The sequence below is a fragment of the Salvelinus alpinus genome, chromosome 2, assembly GCF_045679555.1.
Source record: "Salvelinus alpinus chromosome 2, SLU_Salpinus.1, whole genome shotgun sequence".
Classification (NCBI taxonomy): Eukaryota; Metazoa; Chordata; class Actinopteri; order Salmoniformes; family Salmonidae; genus Salvelinus; species Salvelinus alpinus.
Genome location: NC_092087.1, coordinates 111,273,702 through 111,287,295, shown reverse-complemented (window position 1 = coordinate 111,287,295; position 13,594 = coordinate 111,273,702). Strand labels below are relative to the sequence as shown.

At 41.2% G+C, this 13,594-nt stretch overlaps 3 protein-coding genes across 5 annotated transcripts in view; 1 reads left to right on the top strand and 2 right to left on the bottom strand.

The window, feature by feature from the left end:
• The window catches only part of LOC139548391 (zinc finger protein ZFP2-like), a 315,038-nt gene that overhangs the window by 96,358 nt on the left and 205,086 nt on the right, over nt 1-13,594 (bottom strand). The window lies entirely within an intron of this gene.
• Nucleotides 1-13,594, bottom strand: part of LOC139548509 (zinc finger protein 180-like) — a 284,664-nt gene that overhangs the window by 81,550 nt on the left and 189,520 nt on the right. The gene's annotated exons all lie outside the window — the stretch shown is intronic.
• Nucleotides 1-13,594, top strand: part of LOC139548897 (zinc finger protein 180-like) — a 324,124-nt gene that overhangs the window by 144,181 nt on the left and 166,349 nt on the right. Inside the window, exon 2 of one of the 3 annotated variants that reach the window (XM_071358836.1) lies at nt 5,348-7,682. The exons of the other annotated variants lie outside the window; for them this stretch is intronic. Coding sequence (XP_071214937.1) covers nt 5,348-6,324 — 977 coding nt within the window. The 3' untranslated portion in view covers nt 6,325-7,682. Of the gene's footprint in view, nt 1-5,347; nt 7,683-13,594 lie in introns of those variants that run through there. 3 annotated transcript variants of the gene reach the window in all.

Sequence of the window (13,594 nt, the reverse complement as noted above, 5' to 3'; positions counted from 1 at the left end):
AGGGAGAAGAGCCTCACTCTGACCTCTGTCGAGTTGAAGTATCTGCTCTCCAGGTGAAATTTCAGCTCTGGTGCAGATGTGCCCATCTGCTCTCCAGGTGTAGACCCAGGGGGCCCGTTTAGAACCTTTTAGGACATTTCGAGATGACAGATGTTTGTGTTTGGTCTATTAATGTACCTGTGAGTTGAAATTGTTATAATTTTTGCATTTTTGACAAAATTAGACTCCTTTAAAGTGCCAGTTTTTCGCTCAGGTAGGGTATCAGCCTGAGCTATTTAAAAACACGTTTTCAACATTTCAAGATAGCAGTTAGTTTAGTTTGATGTAAATAAAGATAGCTGAGAAGTGGGACTGTGTCATTGTTTCTGACAAGATCTCTCATTGATCTCGGGTTCAGCCACCAGGGGGCACCAAACCTCTTTGAAAAGTTCATGTGAATAGTTACCACTTCTCAGGAGATGATAGACTTAGCCTTTCAACTGTTTTGTAATGATGGGATAGCTATTGAACAGACCTTTAAAACCTGGTTTTCTTGTATGTGCCAGTACATGAAATCACACATTTGACCTTTATGCTCACTGAGTCTGTACATAGTCAAAGCTTTCCTTAAGTTTGGGTCAGTCACAGTGGTCAGGTATTCTGCCCTTTCTCCGCCTCTCTCCCTTTTCACTCCCTCTCTCCGCCTCTTTCCCTTTTCACTCCCCTCTCTCCGCCTCTCTCCCTTTTCACTCCCTCTCTCCGCCTCTCTCCCTTTTCACTCCCCTCCGCCTCTCTCCCTTTTCACTCCCTCTCTCCGCCTCTCTCGCTTTTCACTCCCTCTCTACGCCTCTATCCCTTTTCACTCCCTCTCTCCCTTTTCACTCCCTCTCTCCGCCTCTCTTCCTTTTCACTCCCTCTCTCCACCTCTCTCCCTTTTCACTCCCTCTCTCCGCCTCTCTCCCTTTTCACTCCCTCGCTCCGCCTCTCTCCCTTTTCACTCCCTCTCTCCGCCTCTCTCCCTTTTCACTCCCTCCCTCTCCGCCTCTCTCCCTTTTCACTCCGTCTCTTCCCTTTTCACTCCCTCTCTCTCCCTTTTCACTCTCTCTCTCCCTTTTCACTCCCTCTCTCCGCCTCTCTCCCTTTTCACTCCCTCGCTCCGCCTCACTCCCTTTTCACTCCCTCTCTCTGCCTCTCTCCCTTTTCACTCCCTCCCTCTCCGCCTCTCTCCCTTTTCACTCCCTCTCTTCCCTTTTCACTCCCTCTCTCTCTTTACTCTCTCTCTCCCTTTTCACTCCCTCTCTCCGCCTCTCTCCCTTTTCACTCCCCTCTCTCCGCCTCTCTCCCTTTTCACTCCCCTCTCTCCGCCTCTCTCCCTTTTCACTCCCCTCTCTCAGATGAGAGCAGATGTTAGCAGATGTTAATGGTCACATGCACATGGTTAGCGGATGTTAATGGTCACATACACATGGTTAGCGGATGTTAATGGTCACATACACATGGTTAGCTGATGTTAATGGTCACATACACATGGTTAGCAGATGTTAATGGTCACATACACATGGTTAGCAGATGTTAATGGTCACATACACATGGTTAGCAGATGTTAATGGTCACATACACATGGTTAGCAGATGTTAATGGTCACATACACATGGTTAGCAGATGTTAATGGTCACATACACATAGTTAGCGGATGTTAATGGTCACATACACATGGTTAGCAGATGTTAATGGTCACATACACATGGTTAGCAGATGTTAATGGTCACATACACATGGTTAGCAGATGTTATTGGTCACATACACATGGTTAGCAGATGTTAATGGTCACATACACATGGTTAGCAGATGTTAATGGTCACATGCAGATGTTAATGGTCACATACACATGGTTAGCAGATGTTAATGGTCACATACACATGGTTAGCAGATGTTAATGGTCACATACACATGGTTAGCGGATGTTAACTTCTCACGAGTCACCATCCCGGATCCGGGAGCACCCTCATCAGTAAAAAAGCTGACTAGCATAGCCTAGCATAGCGCCACAAGTAAATACTAGCATCTAAATATCATAAAATCACAAGTCCAAGACACCAGATGAAAGATACACATCTTGTGAATCCAGCCATCATTTCTGATTTTTAAAATGTTTTACAGGGAAGACACAATATGTATTTCTATTAGCTAACCACGATAGCAAAAGACCCAACTTTTTTTTTTCACCTTTTTTTCCTGCATAGGTAGCTATCACAAATTCGACCAAATAAAGATATAAATAGTCACTAACCAAGAAACAACTTCATCAGATGACAGTCTGATAACATATTTATTGTATAGCATATGTTTTGTTCGAAAAATGTGCATATTTCAGGTATAAATCATAGTTTTACATTGCAGCCACCATCACAAAATCTCACCAAAGCAGCTAGAATAACTACAGAGACCAACGTGAATTACCTAAATACTCATCATAAAACATTTATGAAAAATACACAGTGTACAGCAAATGAAAGACAAACATCTTGTGAATCCAGCCAATATTTCAGATTTTTTAAGTGTTTTACAGCGAAAACACAATATAGCATTATATTAGCTTACTACAATAGCCTACCACACAGCCGCATTCAATCAAGGAACGTTAGCGATAGCGAATAAACCAGCAAAATATATAATTTTTTTCACTAACCTTCTCAAACTTCCTATAACATCATATTACACAATACATATATGGTTTGTTCGAAAATGTGCATATTTAGCGGTACAATTCGTGGTTGAACAATGAATACTAGCCAAACTGCCCAAAATAATCCGGATATATTTCTGACACTCACATCATCTAATCAAATAACTAATCATATACTTTACTAAAAAATACAGGTTGGACAGAAAATGAAAGATACACTAGTTCTTAATGCAACCGCTGTGTTAGATTTTTAAAAATAACCTTATTACGACATACAGCTTACGTTATAGCGAAACTGCGCCCGAATTCTGGGCGGTATATAGTCTAAACATTTTTCGACAGAAATACGAAATAATATCATAAATGGTTCCTACTATTTGATGAGCTTCCATCAGAATCTTGTACAAGTTGTCCTTTGTCCAGAATAATCGTTGTTTGGTTGTAGAATGCCCTCTTCATCTGTAGAACGCTAGCCAACATTAGCAGTGTGGCGCAGCAGTGTCCAAATCCCCAGAACGCATCACAAAGAAAATATCGAAAATCGGAATAAACTTATATAAACTGATATAAGTCGGTTTAATATAACTAGTTGATGATGTTTTTAACACATATATCGAATAAAATCAGAGCCGGATATATCTAACGTCGATAACGAAAGGTTTTCAGAACGCAATCCAGGTGACCGATTCGAAAGAAAGAGTGGTCGCGTCACTCCAACAGGTCTTGTTTGGCCTCAGATAGAGATATACACCCCATTCCAATTCCCACTGCCTACTGACATCTAGTGGAAGGCGTATGCAGTGCATGTAGACCCATAGATTACATGCAAATTGATAAACTGACCCTGGAACAGAGTGCCCGATTTCAGATTTCTCACTTCCTGACAGAAGGTTTGCTGCAAAATGAGTTCTGTTTTACTCACAGATATAATTCAAACGGTTTTAGAAACTAGAGTGTTTTCTATCCAATAGTAATAATAATATGCATATTGTACGAGCAAGAATTGAGTACATGTAAATGGAGGCTATTATTGCTGTCAGCCTATGAGAACTCCCCTGAGTTTTCCCCCACGGTGGTGAATTAGTGAATAGACACAGAGCTTAATGTGAGGTTCCTTCAGTAGCACTCCTGATCTTGCGCTGTAATATTCAGAATACATTGTGGAAAACTAAAATCTTTGTTCACCATTTTTGTTCCAGACAGATATACTACATCCATAACTAGTGGTTTCCTCATTACCAGATATACTACATCCATAACTAGTGGTTTCCTCATTAGCAGATATACTACATCCATAACTAGTGGTTTCCTCATTACCAGATATACTACATCCATAACTAGTGGTTTCCTCATTAGCAGATATACTACATCCATAACTAGTGGGTTCCTCATTACCAGATATACTACATCCATAACTAGTTGTTTCCTCATTAGCAGGGAGGTGTTTCTGCAATCAAATTGTGTGTGCATCGCCCTCGTGCTGCAATTTTAGCAAACACAAAGGGGCCTTTTTTGGAGATCAAAGGTCGTCTGCCACACGGCTTAGGTTTGACTGTCTTAAGACAATTGTAAAATAATTTAACAGACCTCTGGACATCACCTTTTACCTCAAATAAACAGTGGATTTCTGCTGTTGTGGCCCTTTAATCAAATCAAGTTTATTTTATATAGCCCTTCGTACATCAGCTAATATCTCGAAGTGCTGTACAGAAACCCAGCCTAAAACCCCAAACAGCAAGCAATGCAGGTGTAGAAGCACGGTGGCTAGGAAAAACTCCCTAGAAAGGCCAAAACCTAGGAAGAAACCTAGAGAGGAACCAGGTTATGAGGGGTGGCCAGTCCTCTTCTGGCTGTGCCGAGATTATAACAGAACATGGCCAAGATGTTCAAAATGTTCATAAATAACAAGCATGGTCAAATAATAATCAGGAATAAATGTCAGTTGGCTTTTCATAGCCGATCATTAAGAGTTGAAAACAGCAGGTCTGGGAAAGGTAGAGGTTCCATAACCGCAGGCAGAACAGTTGAAACTGGCACGGCCAGGTGGACTGGTGCAAGGAGTCATCATGCCCGGTAGTCCTAACGCATGGTCCTAGGGCTCAGGTCCTCCGAGAGAAAGAAAGAGAGAAGGAGAGAATTAGAGAGAGCATACTTAAATTCACACAGGACACTGGATAAGACAGGAGAAGTACTCCAGATATAACCAACTGACCCTAGCCCCCCGACACATAAACTACTACAGCATAAATACTGGAGGCTGAGACAGGAGGGGTCAGGAGACACTGTGGCCCCATCCGATGATACCCCCGGACAGGGCCAAACAGGAAGGATATAACCCCACCCACTTTGCCAAAGCACAGCCCCCGCACCACTAGAGGGATATCTTCAACCACCAACTTACAATCCTGAGACAAGGCCGAGTATAGCCCACAAAGATCTCCACCACAGCACAAACCAAGGGGGGGCAGGATGATCACGTCAGTAACTCGACCCACTCAAGTGACGCACCCCTCCTAGGGACGGCATGAAAGAGCACCAGTAAGCCAGTGACTCAGCCCCTGTAATAGGGTTAGAGGCAGAGAATCCCAGTGGAGAGAGGGGAACCGGCCAGGCAGAGACAGTAAGGGCGGTTCGTTGCTCCAGAGCCTTTCCGTTAACCGTCTGACTTTGTTGTTCACACAGGAGAGAGATGTGACTATCGTGGAATCTCTGGGGAGCCTCAACAGCCTATTGATGCTGACAAGGCAGAGAAGAGTCTCTCCAGATCAGAACTCCTCAAGAAACACCAGCAGAGACCCACAGGGAAGAAATCTCACTGCTGCTCTGACTGTGGGAAATGTTGCAAATCTTCATCAGAACTTAAAATACACCAGAGAACACACACAGGAGAGAAACCTTATATCTGTGATCAATGTGGGAAGAGGTTTACTACATCTAACCATCTGACTGTGCACCAGAGAACACACACAGGAGAGAAACCATATAGCTGTGATCAATGTGGGAAGAGTTTTGCTAAATCTAGCCATCTGACTGCACACCAGAGAACACACACAGGAGAGAAACCATATAGCTGTGATCAATGTGGGAAGAGTTTTGCTAAATCTTGCCATCTGACTACACACCAGAGAACACACACAGGAGAGAAACCATATAGCTGTAACCAATGTAGAAAGAGTTTTTCTTCTTCTAGCTATCTAACTATACACCATAGAACACACACAGGAGAGAAACCTTATAGCTGTGATCAATGTGGGAAGAGTTTTTCTTCTTCTTGCTATCTAACTATACACCATAGAACACACACAGGAGAGAAACCTTATAGCTGTGATCAATGTAGAAAGAGTTTTTCTTCTTCTAGCCATCTAACTATACACCATAGAACACACACAGGAGAGAAACCATATAGCTGTAATCAATGTGGGAAGAGTTTTTCTTCTTCTAGCTATATAACTATACACCATAGAACACACACAGGAGAGAAACCTTATAGCTGTGATCAATGTGGGAAGAGTTTTTCTTCTTCTTGCTATCTAACTACACACCATAGAACACACACAGGAGAAAAACCATATAACTGTGATCAATGTGGGAAGAGTTTTACTTGGCCAAAAAGCCTGAATATACACAAGCGGACACACACAGGGGAAGAGATACTCTGATAAAAGATCTCTGATTAAACATCAAATACATGAAGGAGTTGTTTCATGATATCAATTAAATAATGTCACAATGTAGAATGTTTTAACATTGTAGAAGGAGTATTTTAATGATGTCACAATGTAGAATGTTTTAACATTGTAGTAAGAGTATTTTAATGATGTCACAATGTAGAATGTTTTAACATTGTAGAAGGAGTATTTTAATGTCACAATGTAGAAGCCTAAACATTTGTCCCCTGTTCTAAAAAAGTGACTAACACAAAAAGAGCTGTGTTACATTTCCCACGTTGGTGACCCACTTGAATCAAAATGCAACACTTCAAAATGTAGCGATCTGTTTTCTACAAGTTGTCCTCTAACCAGGGATGTACACATTACTCCCAGATTCTGTGTTTTTTTTTAGCTGTTAGTTTTAACAGGATGTGCAACCTCATCTCCCTCCTGTCGCACAGTTGATTTCAGCATGATATCGATGAGTGATGACAAATAAGTGTTGCGTTCCTTTGTTTAGCGACCTCTACATTTAAATGCATCACTCCAAAATGTAGCTGACTGTTTTCTGCAGGTTGTCCTCTAACCAGTGAGGTAAAATATATCTCCCATTTCCATGTGTTTTTTTTAGTTGTGTTAGTTTCAACATCAGGTACAACCTGATTTCCCCCCTAATCGATATCAGTGATTTATTGCTACTTGTTAAAACAACAGCGTTTTTGGTGCTTGTGTCCATGAGTTTTCGGATTCTATAAAGAGAATTTTGAGAGAAAAAAAGAATACTATTGTGTATTATTATATAGAAATATTTTTTTATGTTTTGAGGTTGGACTTTAGCACGTCTAGCTCGTAGGACGCACTGATTGGTGTCACCTCGTTAGTCAGTATGTGTTACACCTGTGCTGGCTTGTCCATCTCGTTAGTGGGAAGGTGTTTCACCTGAGCAGGTCCAGGTTCTATTTAAGAGTGTCTGGCCCAGTGCTCCAGTTGTCTTGATAGATGTGGAGAGTCAACACCTTTAGTTGCTCCACCTTTTTGGTTTGCTTCCTGTCTTTAAGTTTGTCGTGGGTTTTTCTTTTGTTTGCCTCTTCTTGGGCAGATTTAGTGGGTCTCATGGTGGTTGTCTTTTAGGTCCCAGTTGTTGTTACTAGTCAATTTTCAGTGGACACCCCCATAGTGTCTTTCAGAACCCCTCCTAAAAAACAAGCTAATATTTTGGGTTGGGTTGGATATATTAACATTTTAATCAATGGCATTTCCTTAAAATGTTCATTATTCTTCTGTTTGTGTACTAAATATTTGATTATTTTCATTGTCTTTTATTTGTTTTTTTCCTGTTCCTGTTGCATCCATCCATATCTGAAATGTGCTGTATAAATAAAGCTTGATTTGATTTCAACAACAACATGTTATTTTTATTTCACCTTTATTTAAACAGGTGGCCATGATGTCATAATGATAGTTTAACCAGGTGACCATGATGTCACAATGATAGTTTAACCAGGTGGCCATGATGTCATAATGATAGTTTAACCAGGTAGGCCAGTTGAGAACAAGTTCTCATTTACAACTGCGACCTGGCCAAGATAAAGCAAAGCAGTGTGACACAGACAACAACACAGAGTTACACATAAACAAACATACAGTCAGTAACACAAAATATATATATACATGGAGTACGGAGGTAAGGCAATAAATAGACCTTAGTGGCGAAATAACTACAATTTAGCAATTAAATGGATCAAACAGATCAATCCCACATTTCCAGCCTGCTGAAGGCGTGGTGGAGTGGTAAACACCACCCCCGGCTCCTACCAGGGGCTTGAGGTGGTCTCCCACAGCTCTGCTGGTGGAGTGGTAAACACCACCCCCGGTTCTACCAGGGGCTTGAGGTGGTCTCCCACAGCTCTGCTGGTGGAGTGGTAAACACCACCCCCGGCTCTACCAGGGGCTTGAGGTGGTCTCCCACAGCTCTGCTTATGTCATGTTCTGTGGCCTTGCTATTCCATTCGATATGGAGCATCTATGGCCTCAGTTACACCTGGCACCTAAATGTGACTTCTGTCATCTGATCACTCCAAGCTGCATTAGGTTCAGATCTACCAGGATGGGCCTTTGACAAAGTCAGGCCACCAAATATGCATCAGCAATGTAAAGAGATGGGGTGAATTAGTAGGGAAAAGTACATTTTGCACATGACCTTCATAATATCAAAGAACAAATGTTTGTGCCTGGGGGGAAATAAACTTTCATACAGCCAAAAGGGGTGAGAAATTACACCAATATCAGTGGACAATTTGCACTAATGTAAATAAACATGGATTATGGAACATGTTCTCGTTTGCTGATGTGATGAACCGCTAAGGGAAACACAAATATTTGCCATTTAAACCACGTGTGACCTCTCACCTCTCTGGCTGTAGAAGTGTTCTTCCTAACCAGTCCCTCAACAGCTCTCTGACTGAGCTCCACCCTCACTGGGTCTTCAGAGGAGAGGAAGGCTGAGGAGGGATGGAAGGATGAATGGATCAGTCAGTCAATCAAGTGTAGAGCTGCTGTCTATGCTGTCTGACAAAATCACTATTTTAGTCGTTCATTAAAGTAAATAAGGCTTTATGACTGCTGAATACCAACTATCAATCACTTAGATCATGTATTTTCAGGTAGAGATACATCCTTGGGACGTCCCTAGCCCGTTGAAGTTGACTTTTAAAAGGGTTAGGGTTAGGGGTTAAGGTTAGGGTTTAGGGTAGGGATGTCCCAAGGATCCCTGATAGCATTGACCATCATGCATTCTTCTGTCTCTTTTATATAGCAGGTGTAAAATAAACAGACAAGACAAGTAGACATGCAGGTCATTATGGTCATTGTAGTTTAAAAAATAGCATCTAATTATACCAATCTGTTTGTGGGGTTGTTAGAGAAGAATGTGATTGTCAGCCCTAACAATCCATTCTAGCACCTCATCAGGCACTGTAAAAGGCTTCATTGATGACGTGTTCCTTCTATTCCAGGGGACAGCAGAGGAACTTCATCAATTCCACTCCATCAATACAAGCAATGAACATCTGAAATTCACCCTCACCTTTGAGGCGCATTAAACAAGTTATCTGGACATTTTGATTAAGAAGGAGGGGGTTGGTTTTAGCACAGACCTATACAGGAAGCAGACGGACATGAATTCCCTGTTACGCGGAGACAGCTTCCACCCTACACCCCTAAAAAACCAATTGTAATACTTGAGTATTACGAAAACATTTAAAATGTAAATTTGTAATTTTAATTTTGTAAATTTAAAACAAAAAACCTAACTGTTTGTCCTTGTAGGTAACCAGATCGTGACTACAACTAAGTTACTAAGTCTTTAACCACACTGTGTTGTTACACTGGTGAGTAAAAACTCATGCTTCCTACACTTTAACCTGTTGTCTGAAAATAAAATGTAAATTTTCGTCAACTGCGTCCAGTCAGCAGATGGACTAGATGCCGCTTAGGCCGCCCGTTGTGACTCCGTCAAGAATTCAGCAGAGCAAGTTTGTATGAAGGTCTGGTTATTAAATGGGTACATAGTTCAATAGTAATATCCTCTAAAACGCTCTGGGGACAAACTTTGCTGCCCTGTTTCCAGTTGTCCACATGGCTGGGAGAACCTATTCAAGTAAGTAAATAGATTTGGAAAATGTAAAAACAACGATGTATTATTAGCTAACTAGCTACAGTGCAGGCTAACTCAAACGAGCTGCTAAATGAGCTAGCTAGCTGTCTAACCAACTTCAAATACTGTATAGATAGATAGCTAAGTGAATTAAATATCATCAGCTGTCTAACTTCATATTAGCTAGCTATCTTGATGTATTTATCACTGTAAAAAACAAACTCCAATGCATTTGTAGGTAGCTAGCTAACAGCCATGGAGGGTGAAAGGATAGCAGCCCCAACTGTCAGTGAGAGAGGAGGCTATTCTGGATAGGGCAGGTACTTTTGTGTAGTTCCTGTCCCTAGAAGTGAGGATGAGGGAATGGCTGGATGAGTGTTTCAGACAGAGATAATAGTAACATAATATTCAGTGTGGTGTAATTTGACTATAATGAAGTGTGTTTCTTGTGAGGTTTTCTGTCCTCAGATAAAGAGCGCTATGAAAGCCAGTCTACATATGAAGAGGTCCCAATGAAGAGCAGTGGTTCTCAATCCTGGGGACTCAAAGAGGTACATTGTTGTTTTTGCCTCAGCACTGCACAGCTGATTCAAATGATCAACTAATCATCAAGCTTCAAGTGGTATTTATGTATTCATTTCTGATGCTATCCTTGATATGATCCTGTTATTGTCACATGCTACACATGTACATATGTGTGCCCATGCATCTATCAATCCAATGTTATCATGATTTGTTATCAGGGATATTATACTTTAGTAATCCACAATGACCTGGTGATGTAACAGTCTAATAATTACATTGTCTTCCATATTCCTACAGATACCTTGTAACTGGAGATTCCTGCAAAACGATTGCCTACAGTTGCTGTGTAGGGCACTGCAAGGTTGGGTGACCAGGGTCATCTGGGACTGCCTCCTGGAGGAATTCAGGTGTGTGAAGGCTACCTGTGTCCTGCGTAACTTCATGAGGATGGACACGAGGACCAGGAGGGGATCTGCAGCTCGCCGCCGTGTCCCAGAGGAGGAGTCTGCTGCTCTGCAGGATGTTTCAAGGAGGGGGTCCAACTACGCAGCAAGAGAGGCATTCCGTGTGCAGGAGATCTTCACCTCCTACTTCTTCAACGAGGGTGCTGTTCCCTGGTAACACCATAGACTACACTATGCACAACCAAAGGCTCTTTTAAGAGCCATTCACATTGCAATAGGAGTATTCTTCCATTTACTTATCTATGTCAACTGCAGTTATTCAATTCACAGTTTCTCTCCCTTTGATTTCCACTTCTCAGGTGAGGGTGCTGTTTAGGTGAGGGTGTGATGTCTGTGCAAAAACAAAACAGGCTATTTTAAATCACTAATATTGAAGAAATGTAGAAGAATTAGACACCCTATAACCCACACCTACACACTCATGTATCAATCTGATTGATGGATTGTGTTGTGCAGTAAACAGGTTCAGGTGTATAACTGTGGCTCCTTCCACCTTCAGAGAATAGGCAAGAGGGCCAACCATGGAGAATAGTAAGACGCTTCATTATTTCTATAACTACGCTATATTGTTTGTCCTCGTGTGTCCGTTCATGTTTTTCAGCATGAAGTACTCTGCAGCCACTTAGTGTGGTGTGGACACCAGGTGAGGCCACACACAGATTCCTGTTGAACACTGTCACTTTAACTACCTTATTTTCTCAATAACAGCACTCTCCTTCACTTCATCTCTCTCTCCCCTTCTCCCTAAATCCTCTAGGTTATATCAGCTGTGTCGGTGAACCCCTCCTGCATCTGAACTGGCTACATAGAGGGCACAGCATGATCAGAGGTGAGAGGTCATTTGGTCAGGTCAACAGGAAGTATTATTAAAGAGATGCTTTACATTGAAATACAGATAGATGCAGTAGTCCCAGAGTTAATGATCCCAGGTCAGTTTATATTATACAGGAGGTATTATTAAAGAGATGCTTTACATTGAAATACAGATAGATGCAGTAGTCCCAGAGTTAATGATCCCAGGTCAGTTTATATTATACAGGAAGTATTATTAAAGAGATGCTTTACATTGAAATACAGATAGATGCAGTAGTCCCAGAGTTAATGATCCCAGGTCAGTTTATATTATACAGGAAGTATTATTAAAGAGATGCTTTACATTGAAATACAGATAGAGATGCAATAGTCCCAGAGTTAATGATCCAAGGTCAGTTTTGCATTTCACCTCCTGATTGATGACTAACAATGTTAGAATAAAAAATAAAAACACAAGGCTTAAACATGCTCTCTCTCTCCATCTGTCTCTCATCTGCAGAGATGTTTTGATGTGATAGAGGATGCCAACCCCCAGTCCCATCATCGCCACCTCACCCTCTTTTAAGATAACCTTTAGGCCGACGTGAGACACCATTATGTAATTGTGATAAACTGAGAGAATATTTATGTAGCACTGTGATTCAGTAATCATGTGCTGCCTTCCCTGCTCCTATGTGCTTACCTCTTTCCCTTTCTGTCTTTTACACCTCTATCTCCACCTCCTCTTTCTTCCTCTGTTTTTATAATGCACAACAGATGTGCATTGAAGTACAGATTGAACTTGTATTTATAACACTTGGATAATGAGCTTTTCAATAAAGCGTTTCACATTCTCTACTGGTTGAAATGAAGTGTAATGTGATGAAATACTCCACCTATCCTGTGTTTATCAGATCAATGCAGATGTAGGGCATTAGATGTTGAGATGAACCGGTGTTAGAGTATTTACATGATGCATAGGAAGTGTAGTGTACTGTTTTTTAACATTATATTTCTGTATATATGAATTAACTAGTTTGTAAGTCGCTCTGGATAAGAGCGTCTGCTAAATGACTTAAATGTAAATGTAGTTAAATCCTGTTTCTAGTCTATTAGTTACAATGTGTAACCATTGATGTCCCAGGACCAAGATTGGTAAACACTGTTGTAATACATACATGCAGACACAGCGTCATTCAAAGACTGGAATTTGATACTCCTGGTATTGGATATGACTGAAAAAGAATCTCAAAGACATTCATACCTAAACTGCACATTTATTTGACAAGGTACAGTACATGATCAGTGAATATATTAAACGTACATGCTACAATGTGGGGATCTCATGCATGGTAATAACTACATGTATATACGACTTGCATCCTTGGCACAACATGATATTATATTCTACTCAATCCATTGGCTTCATTAATGTCATTCAGGCTGTTTTGAAGTTGATACAACTGGCTATGATAGCTGAGGTTCATAGCTAGGTTCTGAACTAATATGTATACCAAACGGTTGGGTCCATACACAGATCGGCTAGATATCTAGCTACACATCCATGGGCATACAGGGATTTTAATCATCCACTGCACAATAGGCAAGAACATAGCTAGCTATGTTATTTCATCTATCTGCATGGCATTGTACATTCAATTTACAGTAAATTCTTCAGCTAGCTAGATTCTATACATCCACTGTTTCCCAAAACGACAGCCTGGTTTGCTGGGTATTTCAGGAGTCCCTAAAACAACCAGAATTACAATTTCATACTCATGTCACAACACCCATTAAGCTAGTCAGCTAGCTGGCTAATGTTAGCTAGTCAGCTAGCTGGCTA